At 45.8% G+C, this 22,971-nt stretch overlaps 1 protein-coding gene and 1 long non-coding RNA gene across 2 annotated transcripts in view; one reads left to right on the top strand and one right to left on the bottom strand.

Annotated features, from left to right (window-relative positions):
• Positions 1–22,221, bottom strand: part of LOC129380242 (uncharacterized) — a 63,557-nt gene extending 41,336 nt beyond the window's left edge. Inside the window, exon 1 of the mRNA XM_055076190.2 lies at positions 22,057–22,221. Coding sequence (XP_054932165.1) covers positions 22,057–22,161 — 105 coding nt within the window. The 5' untranslated portion in view covers positions 22,162–22,221. The remainder of the gene's footprint in view (positions 1–22,056) is intronic.
• LOC126540646 (uncharacterized) lies at positions 15,502–18,648 on the top strand. The gene is made up of 3 exons (XR_007601583.3): positions 15,502–15,685; positions 16,397–16,459; positions 18,448–18,648. It is a non-coding gene; the product is annotated as an uncharacterized lncRNA (long non-coding RNA).
• Positions 22,222–22,971: the final 750 nt, after the last annotated feature.

Genomic DNA, 22,971 nt, shown 5'->3' with positions numbered 1-22,971 from the left:
GCTAACCGAAGACATTGCATGTCACGACATCGCGCTTCCATCATCGTTCGTTTTATTTAGGAAAGATAGGGCTGATTCTCGACGAGGAGGAGGAGTGCTCATTGCGATTAACAAAGACTTTCATGCATCTCTTACTCCTATCGACTCTCCCTTAGAAATAGTCTGGGTTTCTGCTCAACTTGGTCATAAGTTTTGCATTATTGGCGCCTGTTATAGGCCACCAAGTAGCCAACCTGAATTCATTGATCTGTTAAATGACGCTATCGAGCAGATCCTTGTTAGGCACCCGAATTGCCTCTTATGTTTAGCTGGCGACTTTAATTTTCCCGCGATTAATTGGATGACGCTAACTGTTGGCTCCGATAATAACAGACAGGAAAACATTAACTTTCTTCATTTACTTCAATATCACCAGCTCACCCAAATTGTTCACGAGCCCACTCGCGGTAAACACATCCTGGACCTCATCCTGACAACCCATCCTGAGCTCTCAGACATCCACGTCTTGGAAGAAATAAGTGACCACAAAGTTGTGCACTGTTCTCTTCTACTTCCACGGACCGACAAAACAAAAACCAGGAAGCTTATCTACAACTACGCAAGTGCGGATGTTGAAAAAATGAACCTGTTGCTGGAAACTTTCACAAATAGCTTTCAGGCCAATTTTCATAACCGTACGGCTAATGAAAATTGGAAGTTGTTACGTGACAAACTCAATGAAATTGAAGATTCCTGCGTGCCAAAACTAATGATAAGTACGCGTACCAACGATCCTTGGTTCACTACAGATGTCAACAGGGCACTAAATAGGAAAAAAAGAGCATTTAGTAAAGCGGTTCGATCAAAGGAAACTACAGACTGGGAAAACTATAAAAGCATTTCCAAAATAGCTGAAAAACTAATTTCTGAAGCCAAAGACAAATATTTTAATTTTACACTTCCTAGTTTGATAAAAACCAACCCTAAGAAATTCTGGAACACTGTTAATCCTAAAACCGCTAGTACGGTTCCTGTTCTTTTGGACGCCCACGGCCGCACTCTACCTATCGAACAGTGTGCAGAACAATTCAATAGCCACTTCTCACAAGTATTTACGAACGAATTGCCCATTTACAATCCACTGCTGCCTCCTGAGGCCGATATACAGATTCCATTTTCACCCATTCACATATCTGCGCTTGGCGTGGCTCGTGCAATTGAACGCCTACCTCACCACACTAGCCCAGGACCCGATGGTATCAACGCGAAACTCTTAAAAATTACCTGCCAACACACAGCTTTCCTGCTATCTCTCATTTTCCAACAGTCACTCGATACGGCATGTGTGCCAGAAGATTGGAGATCCGCTTATGTAATGCCGGTATTTAAATCTCGTGACAGATCCGTTCCTCATAATTACAGGCCAATTTCACTAACATCGATATGTTGCAAGGTACTCGAACATATATTATACACTAACATTATCACCCATATTAACCAGAACAACTTGCTTCATAACAACCAACATGGCTTCCGCAAACATTTATCGTGTCAGACACAGTTATTTGAGTTAATAACGGACCTTCATCAAGCAATCGACTCTTCCTTCTACATTGACTCCATTTTTATTGATTTCTCTAAAGCCTTTGATCGCGTGCCTCATAACCGCCTGATGATAAAGATACGCAACCTGCAGCTGGACCAGCGTACTACGCAGTGGATCAACGCATTTCTAACAAACCGCTTTCAGTCAGTTAAGTTAGGGAGCTTCTTATCAAGGCGTACAGGTGTTGCTTCAGGAGTTCCCCAGGGTTCGGTGCTGGGTCCACTACTTTTTTTAATATATATTAATGACATCACGTCGAACATAACATCAACAATACGGCTATTTGCAGACGACTGCGTAATTTACCGAGCAATATCGAGCCCTTGCGACATCATTGCTCGCCAGACTGACCTTGATGAACTAACTCATTGGTGCGCCAGGTGGCAAATGGTTATTAACGCAGACAAAACTAAGCATCTCAAGTTTACTTCCGCTGCTAACACAAGTCCTTATGCCTACACAGTTAATAATACTATCATTGAAACTGCAGTGTCGGTAAAATACCTCGGTGTAAATTTTACTTCTAATTTATCCTGGAGCACTCATATTGAACTGATTACTACCAAAGCCCTAAAAAAACTTGGCCTTCTTAAACACCGACTACACCAAGCCAACCAGGATACAAAACTTCACGCATTCAACATGCTAATCAGGCCTGTGATAGAATACGCGTCAGTGATCTGGATCCCTCATTATACGTATCTTATTAACATGTTGGAATCTATACAAAACAAGGCTGCACTATTCATCCTTTCCCGTTACACTCGGCATCAAAGTGTAACATCACTGAAAATAACGCTCCATCCCCCGCCTCTGGCCATGCGCAGAAAATTCAGCCGTTTATCTTTTTTCCACACTCTCTACCACAATAACACACCATTCGCAAGTTCACATCTTCTTCCGGCGCCGCACACATCGGCTCGTGTAGATCATATGAAGAAGACTAAGCCCATTTTCGCTCGAACAGAACGATTCAAATACTTACCTTTGGTCCTGGCTATCGAAGAGTGGAATTCGCTTCCTTCTAGCATTGCGGCTATCAATGAAACATCATCATTTCAAACAGCTCTTTGGTCATACTTAGAAAATTCCAACGTAAAATGATGTACGTCTTTATTTTTTCTTTTCTCTATTTTTTTTTTGTGCGTGCTGGCCGTATCGTTCCGTGAAATGTTAGATGCCATGTCATGTCTTGTGGAATTTGCTACATGTGCATTTTTCCAGATCCTGTTCCTAGCCATTTTTTCTCTTAAAAACTTGTACCTGGCTTGTTAAATTGTTTATTTCTGTCTTCAGCCGTTTATAACCTGTGTTGTATATTTATAAGTTTTCTTTGATGAATCCCCCCCTATGTAATGCCCTCATGGGCCCTTAGGGTATTGAAATAAATAAATAAATAAATTACCGCCCCATATTTATAATATCTTCTTGCTGTAAGTTTCTTGAGCATATTGTGGCCACCATTAATAATATTTTAGCCGACAAAACATATCATCACAGCTACATCGTTTTGGAAAAGGCTTTTCAACTGTTAATCAGTTGACTTCTGTTCATGTTTTTTTGGCTGACACTCCAGATAAGACGAGTCAAGTAGACATTACATTCTTAGATTACAGCAAGGCTTTCGATCGCGTTCCACACGACAAATTAATCCAGAAACTACATATAATTGGCCTTCCCGATTTTCTTATTTGCTGGGTTTCCGCCTACTTAAATGATCGCAGGCAATATGTTGAAATGAATGGGAAAGAAATCGGGCGCTCTTTCAGTATCATCAGGGGCACCTCAGAGCAGTGTCCTGGGGCGACTTTTGTTCCTTATTTACGTTAATTATTTAGTCGCAATAATTAATGAACCAATGAGAACGGCCTTATTCGCAGATGATTGCGTTCTTTATAATGATATTGAGACGTGTACTTATCTTTATCGGGCGACCACGTTTCGCCGCCTAACAAAGGTAATCGCACAGCGCGGGATGCGCCTGCATGTATCCGAGGTTTCTGGAAAGTTATCGATGCTTCTACCCGGCTGTCTGTTGTCGCCGAACCTTGTTTTATCTGATTTCATCGTGTGACGCGAATGGTGTAGAACTTTGTGGAAGGCACGCGGGTCCGAACGATTAGTCTGGAACATTCGACGACTGCTGTATAAAAGCCGACGCGCTTGACCCGCTGATCAGATTTTCAACGATCGCCGACTGTGTTCGCCGCTATCGTTGTGCTGTTAGCGTAGCCTGTTTTGTGGGCACAGGTTCGCCCAACAAAAGTTAGTTTTGCCTTTCACAGAATTGCTACTGTGTTCTTCAACGTCACAACCACGTGACAATATTCATGTCGTCGGCGATCAAGTTTCCCTTAACATGGCCTTCAATAGAATTCTTACGTGGTGGGACGAATGGGGTGCATGATACTGAACAATGACAAAACTGTGCTCCTTCGCGTCACCAAGCAACTTAGCCCCCTTAAATTTTCTGATTTCATAGGCTCTGAACCATTAACTGAGGTGTGTGAGTATAAGTACCTAGATATCAATCTGACAAACAACTTAAACTGGAACAGCCATATTGCTAAAACATGCTCTGCTCTTCACAAACTATGCTTTCCGTGACACATGCTAAAAGATGCACCACCACGTGTAAAGCGTTTGGCGTACGAGCACTTGATTGTCTAAGCTTGGGTATGCTTTATTATTTGCGAGCCGCATACTAACGTTAACACTAACGCTCTTGAAAAATTCCAGCGAAGGGCTGTACTATTTATTTTCTTTTTATACGGCCACCAGCATTCCTTCTCGTTAGTTATGGAATGTCATCAGGTTCCCTCATTACAATCCCAGCACAAGGATCAGCATTTAATGTTTTTGCATTCATCCCTTAATCGAAAGCTTGGGCTCGACTCAGCCCAGTACTTATCCCCACTTTCTACCCAGCGCACTCGTCATATGCACCCGATTTCTCTAACTGCTTTTTTTGCCATAACAAATGTATATAAATTATCATGCTTTCCGCAAACAATTAATGACTGGAATAACCTATCCTGTGTATAATTAAAACTCTTTGTCTTTGAAATCCACTTGATATGTTACTGTTTCTGTATCCGCTTTTTTCTCAGTATTTCTTAGCGCTTGTCACCATATTTTATTTCGAATGTTGCTATTTGTTTTAAAATTTTTAGTTGTTCATTGCTGTGTGTTGTTGTTCGTGAGCGTGTGTTTCGCCCCCTCCTGCTTGGGCCATGTGACTTGCAGTATTTCTGTAAATAAATTAAATAAATGAAGACCACAATAAATGGCCCATTTTGTTCTGTTTGCCATTCCATAACTGCTTATCATAGCCAAGGCAACTCAGTATGGTTTGAAGAACCATCTTTCCAGCATGCTTTCCTACCAAAAATAAGCCTTAATGCGGCTTCAAACGAATACTACTGGAAATTTGTAGTGGGAAATGTATATTTGTGCACTCGTCATTGTGTTTCCTTTTTGTCTTTTTCTCTAATTTGGGGAGCGGCACTGTGTCCGTACTACTCATTCAATGCCCTCCGTTGTATATTTGCCCGATTCAGTCACTCAGTCAGACAGAAAGTGCACACTAACAAGATATAGTGTCCTAGCACAGTGCGACATTTGGAAATCTTTTATAAATCAATCAAAATTCCAATTTGCGAAATTGCACTATACAAGTTCATAACTTCATCGGAATTTGATACAAACATTCAAATTCAAAGTAGCATCCATTGAACATGCAGGACCATTCCTGCCTAATCTTAGGTCTGTCCGTTAAAGCAGCATATTTTTTTGTAGCACATCCCAAATTTGCAACAAGTAGTGCACTTTGTAGAGATTAGCTTTAAAAATATAATTACATATTTGTGACCAGCACACGAGAATAAATACAGTTTTTTGGCCTAAGAATCTCCGAATCTGGTTTATGCAAGTAGAGAGAGGCCTGGTTTCAACTCCGGCGCATCACTTCAAAAGCAGCAAAATACCTGCACGTCGTTGTCGCGCTACCCTACAGCATCGCCGATGCCGTAGACGACTTCCTAGCGGGTAGGCCTTCGACTACAGCATACGACGACCTAAAACTCAAGGTCTTGTAGTGCCTCGAGCCATCGTATCAGAGAAGGCTCAAACAGCTCCTCTACGAGGAACTCGGCTACCAACGACTGTCGCAATTCCTGCACCGGTTGCATCAGTTACTGGATGAGCACTCCCAAAACGAGTGGCAGCTGCACATTTTGCGCGAGCTGTTCTTTCAATGCCTCCCACAGTCCGCACACATGGTAATCACGGGTTCCGAAAAGACGAGTCTCGATCGGCTAGATGCATTCGCTTACCGCATAAGCGACTGCTCGTCCACGGCACAGCTACCTATCGCCGCTGCGAGTCTCAGATACAGAGGCCGACTCTCGCGCCTGGAGGAAACAGTCAACAGCCCCACCAGCGCACTGCAGAAGCTGACGACGGGTGACAACAATGGCCACCGAATTCGGCGCAACCATTCCCCTTCACAGTCTCACAGCACACCTAGAGACTCGACGCGGCTGTTGTGCTGGTACCACCGTCGCTTTCGTGAGCAAATAAGTCGCTGCACCCAGCCCTGTTTCTGCTGGGGAAAAGCACCGGCCAGTCACTAATGGCGACATGTGACATCGACCCTCGCGCAAGACGCCTACTCTACATAGTCGACCGCATCACCGGCTCCCGCTTCCTCATCGACACCGAAGCCGAGCTGTTTATCGTTCCCGCCACGGCCATAGCTCGCCGACGCGGCTTGTCCCCACCCACGCTCCACGAAGTGAACAACACTGCCATCGCGTCGTATGGACTCCGTACAATAACGCTAGACATCGGACCCTGGCACTCGCACAGATGGGTCTTTGTGATCGCCGACGTCAGCTTTGACATACAGGGAGCGGACTTCAGTCATTTCAACCAAGATGTGAGTGTTCGCGACCGGCATTTAAAAGATAACCTCACATCCTTCGATGTACTTGCCCTGCAGTCCAACCTCATCTCATCTGGCCTTCGAACGTTTCGGCTGGTCTCAACGTACAAGACGCTTGCGGAGTACCCGCAACTCATGAAGCCCCGCAGTGATGCGCAGCCCGTGAAACACAAGGTACCGCATCATATTACCCCCACCGGCTCACCTGTCGCCTTCCCGCCACGGAGGCTCGCTAGACGGAGGTTCGAAGACGCCCACCGTGAGTTCTGACACATGCTTCCCCTCGGTGTCATTCTTCCTTCCTCCAACAGTTGGTCTTCATCTCTCCATCTGGTTCCAAAGCAGGATAGTGGCGACTGGCGGCCGAGTGATGATTACCGAGCTTCGAATGGCCCCGCTTCTCTGGATCAATCTCCTTTCCCCAAAAACTTGACTTCGGCGCCCGTCTCGCAGGAACCAAAATATACAGCAAGATTGATTTGATGATCGCCCACCTCCGAATTCCTGTAGAGCCCAGCGACGCTGGGTTCTGGTTGAGTTTGTCCGTATGCCTTACGGTTTCAAGAAAGCGGTGCAAAGTTTTCAAACGTTCATGGACTAGGTTGCGCGCGGACTGCTGTTCATTTTCTCCTCCCTTTTTCGTTGCAAGTCGCACAGACAAATAGCACAAAGAGCACCTTCGCCTATTATTTGAGTAAGTGGATGAACACGACCTGGTCCTAAAGCTCCAGAAATTAATTTTCGGAGTTGAAGCCCTGGATTTTCTTGGCCATCGCAGTTCCCTCGAAGGCATCAAGCCACTGGAATCACGGGTGCGGGCAATCGAGAACTTTTCCTTTACAACATCCTTCCGAAATTCGCGCAAGTTTCTCGGGGCTGATAAATTTTCACAGGCGCTTCACAACATCACAACAACAAATGAACTTAGACAACGTTTCATTTTTTTTAATTCTTTTTCGCTAAAATTATAAAGTTTAGCCTATATATTAACTTATACTTTGCGACTTACTTTTCTTGGGTAACCTAGCAACAAGCTAACGGTACGCCAGGCGTGAAAGATGCATACGTCATGCGCCAAACAGGCCACCGAAGCCAGTGTGGCTGGTTGTGCATGTGAAGTTCGCCTGTACGGCGACGCGTCACTTTTGGATGTAGCCTAGATTGTTGGGCTCCCGGCGTATTTTTGCATTCCGTCTGCACTTCGACACGGCCCCACTGCACTATTGCACTACGGCAAGGTGAGAGAGTTAGTTTTACAGTCTGCAATGCATTTCAAGCAAATTTAGGCTTTTACGGCACGGAACCGAGACTTGTGACGCAGTTAGCGAAAAAGAGCTGGGCCGTCCTTGCGTAGTTAATTTAGGTTAATGACTCGTGCTGGGAGACGTTTGCGGCGCTTTCAATGAGCCCCAACTTTATTATTATTTATTTCGGTAGTTTTTGGACAGGCTCGCCGCAGCCGGCTTTGTGACGCAGTTAGTGAAAAAGAACCTCGGCCGTGTGATGCAATTTCACTGTATTGACTCTTATCGGGAGAAGTTTTGGTGCCTTTCTGACCCTTAACAGTATTGCAACTAAATTCTTTACTTTTTGTGGTACTTTTCAAGCGCAGTGGCCGCGCCCGGCGTCGTGACGCAGTAAGCGAAAAGCAGCTCGGCCGGGTGCCGCAAGTAGTTTCGCGTGTATTGAATCTTACAGGGACAAGCTCGTGGCGCATTATCTGACCCCGAAAATTATTATAGTTAACTTTGTTACATGCTGGGATACTTTTGAGGTACGCTCGCTCCGCCTGGGATTGTGACGCAGTCTTCAAAAAAACAAGCCGGCCGTGGTGACAGTTAGTTTTGCGTGTACTGAATTTTAGTGTGGAGTTTGTGACGCTTTCTATGGCGCCGCAACATATACTTTCTTTCGGTACTCACGCTTGTCGAAGACGCGACGAGTGATTGCCAAGAGTGATAACACTGGAGCGTGTTGCCTGCGCCGACAGAACGCGAAATACATAAGGCCGAGGAGCTCAAAAACCAAGTACAAGACAATTCTGTCTTCTGAACGACTGAAAACAGGCTTTGCACCCCCGAATTTCTCTTGAGTGCGAGTAGAAGGCATTCTGCGAGCGTCTAGCATGGTCTGGCTGAGAGCCTAAGTTGTGGCCTCCTCTGTGTATGTAGCGTACTATCGCGTCGGCTGAGGTCAAGTTGTTTTGGAAACGCGGAGTCGCCGGTGCATTCTTGCTCTTAAAGTGCAGTACATAATGCCTGGGGAGGGGGGAATGCTTGGAAATCAGATGTTTTGTTCATAATTCATAGTGCGGCTTGGAATGAGTCGGGTATTTTCAACGTCATCTATGTAAAGGTGAATTGCTTTTGTTTGTGACGTCGCTCAATCAGTACATTCGCACTTTGCCCTGTACGCGCAGTATTCCTATAACGTCTAAATAAAAAAATTTACACATGCTTGTTTTTACTTTTCTTCAGCTGATTCCGTCCGGTGGAGCTTCGTTCGGGAACTACTGCTGCTTACCAGGTGCCACAACGTTGGATGAACGCACAAAAAGCCCCGAACGAGCCTTTATATAGAGCGAAATAAAGATTTGCTCATATACAAGGCGTTTTGCGTCTAGTTAATGAAATTGCACGTCGCACGGATTCGATGGAGGCTTCTAAAGATCATTCGCAATCGTTTTAAATAAATAAACGACTCTGCAATAAGACCGCGAGCGACTGAGCAGCAGAAAAACGAAAACAAAAAGCCACTGAGTATTGCAGCAGGCGTAGCGCGTGCCAGCTAGCGTTCAAAACCCGCGCGTCCAAGACCAAAACCGGAAGGAGTTAATCTCATCCTCTTGGTGCGCTACAGTCAATTCGGCCGCTGGGCTCTATGCGAGTGTCCCCTCTTGCTGAATGTCTTTCTCCACGGTTCCGACATCAGAGCGACACAGAGGCGTTTGTTGTCCTGTCTGGCCAGGACACAACAAAGATGTTCGAATCTGGGCAAGAAGCTGCCCAGCATGTCAAGCCATGAAAGTGATCCGGCACAAGCATATTCAGCGGTGCAGCCGTTTCGATCACCAAAGAGCCGTTTGGATCACGTCCATTTAGACTTGGTGCGGCGTTTTCCGCCTTCCCAAAGCTACAGGTACCCCCTCACGTATGTCTCAAGATGGCCTGAGGCGACGCCTCTACAAGACACCACGGCCGAAACAGTGGCGGAAGCATTTGTTGCTACGTGAGTGTCGTGGTACGATTGTCCTTTGCGAATAACTACTGACTGAGGCCAGCAATACCGAAGCTCGCTTTTTTTTCTACCCTTGCGAGACTGCTCGGCAAGCGCCTTCACAACACCACGGCTTACCACCCACAGAACAACGGCATGGTCGAGTGTCTCCACCGACAACTGAAAGCGTCATTGACCGCCACGCTTGACAGACAGCGCTGGGTGGGCTACCCCTAGTATTACCCCTAGTATTACTAGCTGGGCTACCTCTAGTATTACTGCAGCTGCGAACAATCATGGATGACCTCGGAGTCAGTGCATCCGAGGTACTCTATGGGTCAGCAATCCGCGTTCCAGGCCACTTTTTCGGCACCCAGCAAGGCACTCGGCCAGTGGCCGCGCAGCACTTAGAGAGGCAACATTCCTGGATCGGCCAGCTTCGACCGACACCTCCATGTATCGCCCTTGGGGAGCCTGTGTTTAGTGCCCCGACAATGAACACAACTACGCACGTCATTCCGCGACGCGACACTATCAAGCCACCATTGAATTCTTCTTATGAAGGCCCCTTTCGTGTGGTTTCGCGTTCAAAGGAGACCTTGAAGATTGACGTTCGCGGCAAAGAAGAGACAGTGTCGTGCGACCGCATGAAGCCAGCCCATTTTGAACAACTCTTCATTCCTTCCGCCCTTCACACCTAAACCACCGGCATCCTAGGATAGGGGGGAGCCCTTGTAGCGACTGTCCGCCGCTACGTTGTCTCCGCTTTGCGGAAATCCCGTTCACCTCGCCTTGCCTCGTCGTTGGGGTCATTGCCCCCTGCTCTTTTTTGGAATCTAGGTGGCTGCCCGACTGGGGCGCCACCACAGCCACTCGGAGGACCTGCTTTTACTTCGAAAAAGGCGCTACATCCCTAATCTCTCCTTTCTAAACCTGCAAAACGTATTCCTTGCCTCCGCTAATTCGAGCTCCCAACAGATGCAAACAACGACAATTCACTATGCAGTGCAGCGGACGCGGGCATCGCGGCTAGCGCTGCAGCAATGCACCGCTGCGTGGAATTTGCTCGTCGCCATATTGGATATGAGTGACTTCGCCAGTATGCTTCGCGGAAACGTGTGAGAGCAGGAAGTTTGCTATACTCATGTAGTTTCATGTAGAACCTTAATAATTTTAATATTGCTAATTGTCATTTGGAGCACAATATTATGTCTAATGCTTTTAGGCGTATGCTGTGTTGCTTCATTAAATTACGCGAACAACGGTTGCGTTCTCGAGTGCAGAATGGATAAAACTGGCCAAGCTTCATAAGTTTCGCTTCTACACGCGCTGCGCAGCAGGTGTAATACACTTCCGCGATAAATCTTCGCCTTTTTTCACGAAGAGGAGCCAAAAAGGGTTTCCGAAATGAAGGATAGGAGGCAGCACTGGACACCCTTTTTGGTCAAAAAGAAACACTATGGTACTAGAGCCGCCTCAATTACGGGGCTGCCGGAAGACATGCTCCATACGGCTGTCAAGAAAACAGCGACGTCCGCTCCACCCTCTCCTATTACAATGCCATAACTGAAAGAAGTAGCAATTGACTACAGCGCCGCTAGTTCTGGCGAAAAGTATTCCGGGCGCGCTGTTCCACCTACAATGGTAGTGATCGAGAGTTAAGAAGCAGTTGGTGTCTGTAACCTTGCTAAAGTCTGCGTGGGTACTTATGAATATGCATAGCGGCGTAAATGGCGAGATAACTGCATGCTTAAAAATCCCTAGATACTTCGAGAAAGACGCTACATGCCTAATCTCACCCGAAAACCCCTAGATCTAGGTGTAAATACCCAGAGTTGGCATCCTTGCGTATTCTACTTCACCGGCCGCTGCCTGGCATGATGAAAACGCCGGACTCGCTGAGTGGTCACACAACTACAGTCATCAGTAGTAAAGGATGATAAGTAGCTGAAGCTGGGCACGACAGACCTAGAGGGACTCGGTCCTAATTGTAAGTGCCTGTAAGCTCACGGCCAGACAGGCCGGACTCCGGCCTTGATAAACCTTCGTCCATTTCGTTCTGGCGACATTGCACTCCTGCATGGCTTGCCGCCGCATCTACACTATGGCGCCGCATCGTATTCTCCTTCGTGACAAATGCAGCATGCGGTTCCTACTCATTTCTGGCCCTCTGTCAGAAAGGCTTTCTTTCGTCTACTTCCACGCGTTGGATGTAGAAACGCGAGAAATATCCTGAAGATGATGCACTACCGGAAATGATGGCCCGAGAATATCGCGCCCGAACACAATTTACCTTTGGCTTTGGTGCGCCATCGCGGCTTGTAGTATTTACAGTCATCCCGTGAAAGCGTTTCACAAGAATATCTTGATGGCTAAATGACTGTGCTGTTCAGATGTAGCTTTCGCTGCTTTGTCCACTGCAGTTCACCTGCTTTGTGCGCGTTGACTGGTCCGTGTCGCACTTGCCTGCTGCGCCGAGATGCCCGCTTGCGCTCTGAAAGCTGGGACAGGAAAGTTGCGTTCGGCCTTTCTTTACTCAGCCTTGTGCACAGCCCAGCCATCGCTCGTGTTGAGCACCTGTTCGAGCCCCCGACGGCCGCGCAATGCATCGGCATTCTTGCAACAGCTCAAATTGGGAGCGCAGCAGGGAGAACGCACGCCAAGGAAGACGCCAGATGATGACTGAGCAATGCACCTCGCTGTCTAGGCGCAACTGAGAGATCAACAGTTGCGTACGCTTCTTCGATATTCGTAATATCCGCATCGCTACCGCTTGGCGTTGTTGCGCACGCGTCGTCTCCATAGGCGCTATTAATTAGTTCCTATTAATAAAATAAGGCAATTACCAGCCCTGCGGCCCTGCGAATAATAATTTGAAAGTATACGCTAGGCATTTATAGAGTCAATTTAGCCCAAGTGAAATAGTGTTGCAGTTGGACTTCAAAGACCTTGTGACTCGCTGTTAACCTTATCAGTGGCTTATGCTGTTTCATGCACAGAAATTGTCTGTTTAAGCGTTTCTTTCTCTTCCTCATAAGCGAATGGAATTCATTCGTAAAAGAGATGGTATATTTTATTTTACGACAACAAACGCTTGTTAATTTTGCGACAACAAACGTTTGTTGAGTCGTATTTATGACTCAACAAACGCTCTCTCTAAGTTCATTGCCTTAGTACATATGATGTGTCATCTAACTTTAGACAAGCCGTTAAAAACAACTAGTTCAACATAAGCTTCTAAACCTTCCACATAATGCCGACAACCCTGTGCTCACGCAAAGCAACATTGGGTTCCCACCGCCATTGTAACAGAATGACGTGCGTGCGTGCGCTGTCGAGGCAAACCGAGCGAGGTTAAAGCGTACGAACTGTTTATGGGCACTGCGGCTGCGGTGTTATGACATACCACTTATACTTGCAACCGCGAACCGATGGAAAGAAGGCCTCGGCAAGCTCCCGTGCCTGCAAACTCGAACGCGTCGTTGATTATTGTGCGGAATAGGCTATCGGGAGATCCCTTGACAAGAACGTCAGCTTCCTTCTAGAATTCTATGTCGATTCCGCTATATTCGGTTAAAGGCAATACAAATGCTTTCGCAGTTTTCGGCAAATGAAGGACAAGTAATGATTAAAAAATAACCATGAACGGTGAAAGGGCTAAACACACTTAGAATATCATATATATATATATATATATATATATATATATATATATATATATATATATATATATATATATATATACAGTCTACAATATTATTACAATATTGCAATAATATGACTAATATGAATTCAACCTCTTTGTATGGCAGATCAACCGAAGGCTTTCTAACGTGCATGCCACCTAACTTGGCCATTTCCAAAGGCTCAAGAATTCCTGATGTGAGACAGTTCCAGTGACGTTTAACCACTCCTTATAGTTGCAACTCGGGCGCACAGTCGCAGTCACGATAATGAATGCTAAGGTGACCACATGTCACCGAGGAAACGCTGCAGGCATGTTCTTTCAACCGCTCATTAAGACAGCAGTCAGTATGTACGCTCCCTTAAGATGCTTGGTAGTCATTATTATTATTGCATGTGCCTTTAGCCCTCTTACTCCTCCTGTTTCAGTCCCTTTTCCTTTTTCTTTTGTACTTAGTTTCTCGTAGACTGCGCAAGCAGTATATCACACTGTGGCGACGAATAAACCTGAGTTCTAAGCCAGCGCTGTTTATGTGTTTTATTCGTTTGGCCTGCTGTCGTATTGTGCTGTCTTAATCGCACTTACGCCATATATGTAAGCAAGGCGATAAGCGCGCGTCATCATCATCAGCAGCAGCGTAAGCCTATTTTATGTCCACTGCAGGACGAAGGCCTCTCCCTGCGATCTCCAATTAGCCCTGTCTTGTGCCAAGCGCGCTTACTGCGCCATATTTTATTTGTGTACTCAACTATGCTTCCGGCGTAGTGGTCTATAACACGCTTCCTGTGGCAGTGGCGCCACGAACGCATTCGAGTTTTCGGCCGTACGATCACTTCATGACTGTCGCCGCCGCCGTTGCTCGGTCTTTTATTGCCGCCTCCTGCTCAAGGAATGGCACTTGACTACTGTTGCCTAACGGCGACATTCGCCTTTCTAGTGCGAGTATGCCTAATTTACCGCCGGTTATTTTGGCGAATACGGCCATTCTGAAATGTAGAAACACGTAATTGGACATTTACGGCGATTCCCTCCAACAGTGCAGAATAAGCGCCTGCGTAAAAGAACGGAACTAAAATTTATTTCATATAAATAGCTTATTTAGTTTATGCGGCGAATTAGTTCCTTTGATACTTTTTTTTCAAATTATATCTGCCTTATTTTCAGACCAGTGAGAATGCCTAGCTGAGAATGTCACGGACATTTGCAACCAACCACACGCACGCACGCACGCACGCACGCACGCACGCACACGCACACGCACACACACACACACACACACACACACACACACACACACTCACACACACACACACACACACACACACACACACACGCACACACGCACGCACGCACGCACACACATTAAGCAACACACAATGTGTGCGATGGTAGGTAGGCGCAAATGATTTTAAATGTGAGATAAATCAAGTGAACATTTTCTTGAAATAAAATACGATGGGGATGCAGTTTTGTTACTGTGAACAACGTAGAACTATACAGCGGCCGCTCTTTAGTTGTCCTCACTTAATTTCTGAATTCTGTCTCGACAATCACTGAAGACGACTGAAAGACAAAGTCGGATTCCTGAATTTGGCACTGAAAAAAAAAATCGCATTCACGATTCGAATAACGGCTAAGACCGTATTGCCTTTTCGGGTGGAGCAAACATTTAGCGTCTTACGCTTCTTCGACTGCCGCGCACATTGCGTGCGAAATTCTCCGTTGTCACCGCCAACACGCACAAGCCAACGTATTGAGAACGAATAACTGAAAGTTTCCAATGACAGCTTTCCTAAATCACTTCTCGTGTGTGTCGCTTCTCTAGCGGGCGAGTCAGCACGAAAATAATCGCAGAGTGCAGGCCTGTATTTGTCCGCTGCTCGTGCCTGCATGGTTCACTAGGTGGCGTGCTCCTTTTTCTTCACAGGCTCCGAATGCAACAAGGCAGCCACCTGAGCAGCCTTATTTCTTTTTTTTTCTCGTTACTGGCACGCACGCTCGCTTTATATTTTTGTCATGTTCGTGACACTCGCAACCGTAGATCTTATTTTCCATGCACTATAGCGCCGGTCGAGCTAGAAGCTTTCGACAGGAGCGTGCTTAGAGACGCGGCTTGCTTTCCCACAACGCGCAGACATTGCCGCTAGAGGGATGGAATGTTCTCGAGGTGGCGAGCCCTTCGTTGGCGGTCTGTAATACCTCTCCCGCTTTTCTAGCACCACTGCTAGAACGATTGGGTTCCCCAGGATACAAGGTGAGTCGCACGCTTTCTTAGTACTGTTAAGGTATTCTATGAAGAAGTTGCCTCACAACAGTACTAGGGGCGCTTGAGAAAACTGAACAATACAAAGAGAACGCCACCGTCGCGTCAACTGCGAGCTTTGGAGCGAAGACACAGGCACCCTTTTCGTATAACGAACTCGGGCTTTTGCGGCCTACGTACTTTTTTGGGCGAGTTGCCGCGCTGTAGTAGTTGGGCTATACTTTGCAAAGTTACGAAATCCAAGCGATTCAGACAATCTTGCGTATTGGCCTTATACCTTGGTAGAATGAATTGATAATATTACATAATCAAGCAATCATACACGTTTAGTGCAGAGTGTTTACAAATAGTCGTTTTGGGACGGAACTAACCGAAAATGACAAGTGACGTTTATATCTTTTAAACGAAAATATATCCTAGCCTTTATATAGAAAGTATTGCTTTAGGGCGTGCCCCAGCTAACGCTTGCCAAGCTGGCGAAGAAAATAAAAATATTTTATCTACATTGTGCAAGATACAATTTTAAAAACTACGGTGATCGGTTGTCACACCTCTGACGACCTAACACAGTAGTTCTTATAAGTGCAGCTTGCACAGTGTTCTTTTTAACATTTTTGTTTTCTTTGAATATCTTACTAACGTTAGCTCAGACACGGTTTGATACAGAGACTGAATGCGTTTCTTTGTATGTACTCTCTACAGATCTCAGGAATATGGATACATTGCTCAGAAGCACCGTTTTCTTCTTCATGACACTCCTTACATGTAAGAAACATTAAACCGCACGTTACAGACGCAATAACTATTAACGACGGATTATTGACGACGCATTCGATAAGTGACCGTTGCCGTATCTACTTGAAACGGACTTGCACGCTCATATTTCATTGCTTACTGAAGTTATGCGGTGTGGCAACCCGAGGAAATAATAAAGAAACTAGCTATCCTAAATGTGTGTTGAAAAGGTAAGGTGCCCTTAGAAAAAAATATTTTCCTTCATTTGGTTGAAAAATGTTATAATTGTTTTTGGGGAAAATGAAAGCGGAGCGCTCATTCTTTCAAACTTTTGAAACCTCTGCACCCTATATTCCAGTATGGCACCATGGATATTTGCTTAATTTTTTGGTCATTTGTTCTGAGTCATTGCTTTTTGAACAATGCAATGTAGTTTTTAGCTACCGATGAATAGTTTGCAATACCCTATTATCAGCTCTTTAGAGGAAGCTATATCTCGGAATCGATTCCAATATCGTCCATTCAAATACATAAAAAACGCATAAATGCTTTTCTGAGGTAACCACTGGACCTATCTTAATGAAATTTATTGCATTTGACGAAAGTTACATTCTAGCGTGTATAGGAAACATAGTTTCGGAATAGAGCCTTATCTTTTTAACAAATATTTTGGAAAATTGGCGGATGTGAAAAAGATAGAAGCACGACGTTTACAAATTTGTAGCTCTGCACCAAAAAGAGATATAGCAGTTCTGTGAACTGCATCGGTTAAACTAAAGCGGACAAATTTGACAGATTAATCAAAGCTTACGTAGATTTCTTACAATCTTCGCAACAGTTCTGCAAAAGTCCTATTCACAACTTAGTAATTTACATCGCAGAAGTGCACACTACATTAGTCAACTCTGTCCGCTTTAGATGTGTTATTACACGCAGAGTTCATAATTTTTTACGTAATTGTTCATCACTGAGCAACAGAGTCGTACACTTGACAATTTCGGTTATTCAAGTTCTGCAATATTCAACAATTTTTATGAAGAACTCGACGGCCTGAATAAACGATGCGCTTCCTACTGTCACTATAGTTTGAGTGCTTCCTTTAAGTGCAACAAGCGTCATCAGTATGGTGAAGTATTCGCCGAGTGGTTCGTTCCCATCTAATTCTGCAGGAGGCCCCGAGCTAAAGCTTTCTTTTAAAATGGATGACGTATCTGCAAGCTGGTGCATGAACTTCAGCGTGGCACCAGTTCCTTGCTTTTGTATCTTTCCTGATTTACCGAGCCTCCTCTAGGTTATGTTAGGAATTTGTGATGTAATGTGATGTTATGCAGCTAGGTTACGTTATCCGGTTATGCAACTCTGTTTTCCTGGGTCCTCACATTTGGAAGGCGTGTCGATAAATTGTGTACCGTCTATAGCAACTCCAAAAGACAATGCTGTGTAATCTGGAAATAAACCTGATGTGTTGTTTAATTGCTTCTAATATGTTACTTTGCACATTTCTGTAGTATTAGACCTTGATCGCCACCTTAATAGTGTTATATTTTATACACGTTTTGGCAAAAGGTCCGCCAGAAAGTCGTTACATTGGGCCCTCCTCCTGTATTACGTTTATTTTCTAACAAAAAAAATGTGCGTAACACCATTGGAATAAGCTATGCATGCTGTAGCCACAGTTGATGTAAAACCATATGAATGACCATTTGGGTCCGCACGCCCCCTGCCCTTCTGTCTGAAAGACAACTCATTTCTCTCTATACTTATAAAATGTGCCTTTATTTTCATATTTACCATATTGTTGTGATTTGTACCTTGTCTGTATATATTTCTCAGTTCCAAAAAAAAAAAAAAAACGCGCTACTTCGTGGGTGCCTCGAGTTGTCATTTTGCCGCTCCATCTTGCCTATCGGTAATTTTAGTTGTATAGATGCTGTAGAAGGGCTCAAGATTTCCTACCGAAATGCAAATGAGCATTGACTAAGTTGCAAGAGCTTGACAGTTGTTTTTCTCTCTTGCAGTGGACCTGCTTCTAGTTATTTATGCGCGTCCGTATATCGCAAGAGAGTGCAGACGTGCATTTGGTCATAACCCTCCAACATCGATATATAGTGCGCTGCAAGGACTTTTCAACGATGCTATGCGCATCTTCAGACGTGCGCTTTCACGATAACATTTCAATCTAAATCGGGCAGTTCAAATAAAGTACGCAAAACCATTGACTCTGGTTCTCGTGCTTCGACAGAGAAAAAATGAAAAAAATATTTTTAAGTAAATAGCACGCGTCGCGGACCATTCATTCCACGTTACCTCTTTATCTGATTGCTTATAGAGCCCCCACTCAGGTCACAAGACCCCAAACCAATTCACTGCAGCAATTCTAGATTCAAACGCGGGGGCGGAGAGGGAGAGGGGGAGGCACGATAATGTGGCGACGTTCTCGCAACAATAGCCGTAAGCAGTCAGAGCGCGACAAAACATCATCAGCTACGCGAGCAGTGGCCAAGCCAGCAGCGCTCGTCCGGTCTGCTTTTAGCCTTCGTCTGTGTCCATTCGCACTATAAACGAAGAATACGTTAGCGACACCAACACGTGCAAAATACATTGATATAGCTGATTACAAGGGCTTCGCGACAGCCGGTTTGGTGGCACGTCTCTGAGGCACAAAAGAATCAGAACTAAGCATTGCGCAGCAGAATGAAAGTCAGTAGAGTGTGCCCAACCCGTCATGATCATGTTTCGGTAAGTTTTAGTGTCTTCCACCAAAGCGCTAGCCGCGCTCAGCTCGGGGCAGCAGCACAGGGCTGTGCCAGTCGCATGTTGCAAAAAAAAATAAAAAAAAATAAAGGAATAATTGCAGAGCCCTTGCACTATGTGAAGCTAGAAGAACAGCGAAGCTGGCGGTTTTGTTTACTTATATTTTTAAATTACGGGCACGTTTTTCATTGGTAAGGGGGCGGCCACTGGAAGTCTAAGGACCTGCACCATGGGCCGCAGCAGGTTGAGCCGCTGCGCGTTTGGCTTTCCCGCCGCCTCCGCACCCATTCGCGCCGTTGAGCCCTCCTTGAAGGCGCGCTCTTCTTCTTCGGAGCGAGCGACACGGGTGTTACCCCCACTGAGTCCAAAGGGGCAACTGATAACGTCGCTAGGGAAACATGTCAAGTATGTGAAGAGAGAATGAGGCACAGCTATTGGCTGGTAGACTATTACGTTTTATCACTGACGTTTCTACACGCTTAGTCATAGACCAGCGTTTGGGTGACAGCGTTCATCGCTCCAGCGCAGTGTTTTTGTCACCATCTCGGACACACTATTTTTTTTTCCAGAACCTATAGCCGCAGATAGCTTCGCTGTAAAAACGATAAATGCATGCGTTGCAATAAACAGCCGAAGTTGCACGAGCATATAGGGATAAAATGTGCACAGAGCGGGTGGCAAGGCACACCGGCTAGTTCGCGTCGATGGAAATCTACGGCGATCCAAGCTAAGGGCGACGAGTCTGCTGAGGAGCTAGGGTCACGTGTTGCGCTAACTTCTAGTGTCGAAGCATTATACAGAAAGCTCTCATCAAAGTGACGCAAGGTCATTTTCAATTTGTTTGGTCTACCCTAAAAAATTCTGTTTACCACTTACAAATGCCGCAATACGATGCCACAGTTTTAAGCTAGACCTAATAATTTCTAAATTATCAAGAGATGTGAAGAATTATGCAGTAGTTCATTAACGAAGCTAAAAAAATACTCAATTTCTTGATATTGTGAGGAGTGTGAAGAATTAAGCTAACTTAGTAGTTTGAAAATGGCCAGTGTGTGTCATCTATATAGTAAGGGTCCACGTAAGGTGAGTGACGCAACCACACGATAATATTGCAGTCTTGGGTCCTCTGGGCTTAAGCACCTTGAATGAGGCTTTGTGGAAAATGTCATAGCCGGGCTTTTTACTCCGGGAACGGAGGCCGCATAACCTGCAACGAAGTCCGAAGCTCCTCCCCTTTCACGCGCTATAGAAGAGCCGCTACCGCGCGACTTGCGCTCACTTGGCGCGGAGGTGCGCCCTCATTGGTGCAATGGTTGGACTCTGCACGCCACTGGCAACTCTCCAAACTTACCCCTGTTCTCGGACTACAAACGCGCCTCGACCGAAAAAGGTGAGCATTGCTTCTACGTCACGCACCCGAACAGCCAGGAACAGGCAGCGCTACGCTAATCTAACAGAAGAAAAGAAGCAAGAATGTTAGCTCGCAAACGCGCAAGTAAGCAGCCGCTGCGTAATGCTTTGCTTCACGACAAATTCCCCTTATGGCAGTTTTAGCCGTAATTTCTTGAGACACAGTGGGCGAAGCACCTAGTCTCCCGGAGAGTTGGCTTGCAAAGGCTGGCTACGGGTCGTAATTTTTCCTCCTAGTTTATTTCAGTTCACGGTGGCATAACACTGACTGCTGGTTCTACATAAAGTTACTGTGCATACCTTCCTCTAGGAGAATATACAGTAACTGTAGCACTAGCTAGGGGCAAGCAACAAATGTCATGCAACAAACAAATGCTTTCGCAAGCGCTCTTGGATTTGCGGCAATACATGGGCCGCTGCCGCAGGAACCTCGCTGCAGGGCCGTAGTTTCGGGCTTTAGAAACAAGAAAATGCCGCTGTAGGTTGTGCAAGAAAACAGAGAGCTCTATATTTATGTGCGTACGCATTTGTATGCCTATCTAACGAGGAAACGGGTCGGTCTGTCTCTCACGTAAGACGAATTGCTATACAGAAAGTAATATATAAAATAACATTCGAAAGGAAAAGCGTTGGCGGTGGTGAGTTTGAAACCTGCGACTACACGCTCAGAAGACGACTGTCTTAAAATAACAGGACTGTGAACTGTCGTTTGTGATGTCATGTTAAGTGGACCGAAATTTCTGTGGCCATGAGCCCTGGGTGACGGAAGCACGGACGTCAGAACCACCGCGCCTTACTCGGGAGCGTCCCCATTAAATCTTATAGCAGTCGGGCAAGGTTGCATGACGTCACGGATCGAAGTACATTGGCCTTATTTTGACCCACTAAGCTAAACACCCACGTTTGCAGAGATTGAATATATGCAGACAGTGAAGTGACTAAAAAGTTCTCTCCTTCTAGGCACGGGTTTAAATGTGAAGCGAACCTATGTCGTCACATAGGTAACTCGAACTTCTTGCAATTCTAAACGCAAACGGTGAACTGCTAGGTAACGGACTTCTTTCATTTTTTTTTTGCACTTCTGCCATTGCCATGACCATTCGAAGGGGGTAATGTAATAACAAAAACTGGTCACCGGAATGCTTTCCAGCGTAAGCAGTTCGCGTAGCAGCATTCAAATACCTTCGGCAGATAAAAATTGCTAGCTTTCTACTCGCGGAAAAAAAAGAATGAAGCGCAACCGCTAGCATATACGGAAGCGAAATTTCCGTCTGCGCGTCAGCTAGCATCAATAGGCCAAGTAGCTTCAGTTTCTCACAACACCGAAGAAAAATGCGCCGCGCCAAACCAAAAACGATATTCGCTTGAAAACAAGCGCGGAAAACCTTTCGTTTCGTCCTGTAGCTGTTTTGATAAGCACAGCGCTCGTTCCTTCATTACGACTGCAGAAAAAGTGCGCTTGCCTCTCGTCCGCTGGGAAACGGGAAAATCTCGCCCTTGTGTTGCACCCCGAGTTGCCACATCACACTGCCGCGCAGCAAGCCTTGATTCCTCGGTTTTTCCGACATTGCCGAACATCTGCAGGCGCAGAAAGCTTTAAACTGCACAGCATATGAAAAAAAATTGGAGGACGCTTAAGCTTCGCCTTCAAGAGTGGAACGCGATAGCGTTATCGCACCCCGTTCGCACCGCCTACTCAAACGCGCTACGCCAGCCAAACGTCGCGATCGGCACAGATAGCCGGGCCCCGACGCGCCATGAAGGCGGACGCGGTAATGGGGCGAGTGGCGCGCCACGTGTCGGGGCAGCGCCGTACATTGCGGGGAGGGGGTCTTCTGTGTTTGCCGCAAGATGGCTCTGCGTGTGCGCAGAGCGCAGAAGAAATTTAGCGGAAACGCACTTCGCTACTCGTGAAACTGCGACTTCTGTAAGTTACATGGTCATAATTACCGATATACACCGCAGTATAACTTTCTACGGCGCGTTTCTAAGGCAACACCGCATTCACTAGAGGCGATTTTGTCCCGTTTTGAAGGAACGAACTCGTGGCTGAGCATGTCAATCCATGTTGGTTGTTCAGGGAGTGCTTGCTAGATAAACTTGCAGCATTGAAAAAATTTTGATATGTCGTGCCAGCAAAATCCTTGTTGACATGTTTTTCCTTTTTCTGTATTCTTTGTGTATGTCAAAGCCGGCAATAACGAAAAAAAAAAAAAACTCGTGGCTGAGTGGTAGCGTCTCCGTCTCACACTCCGGAGACCCTGATTCGATTCCCACCAGCCCATCTTGTAAGATGTTTTTTTATTTATGAAGTTCCTTCTGGGATTTATCGCTCACGGCCAACGCTGACGACACCGGCTTTTCTGCGACACGAGCTC

The sequence above is a fragment of the Dermacentor andersoni genome, chromosome 2 (assembly GCF_023375885.2).
Source record: "Dermacentor andersoni chromosome 2, qqDerAnde1_hic_scaffold, whole genome shotgun sequence".
Taxonomy (NCBI): Eukaryota; Metazoa; Arthropoda; class Arachnida; order Ixodida; family Ixodidae; genus Dermacentor; species Dermacentor andersoni.
Note: the sequence above shows the minus strand (reverse complement) of the source record. Positions and strands in the feature narration are given on the sequence as shown.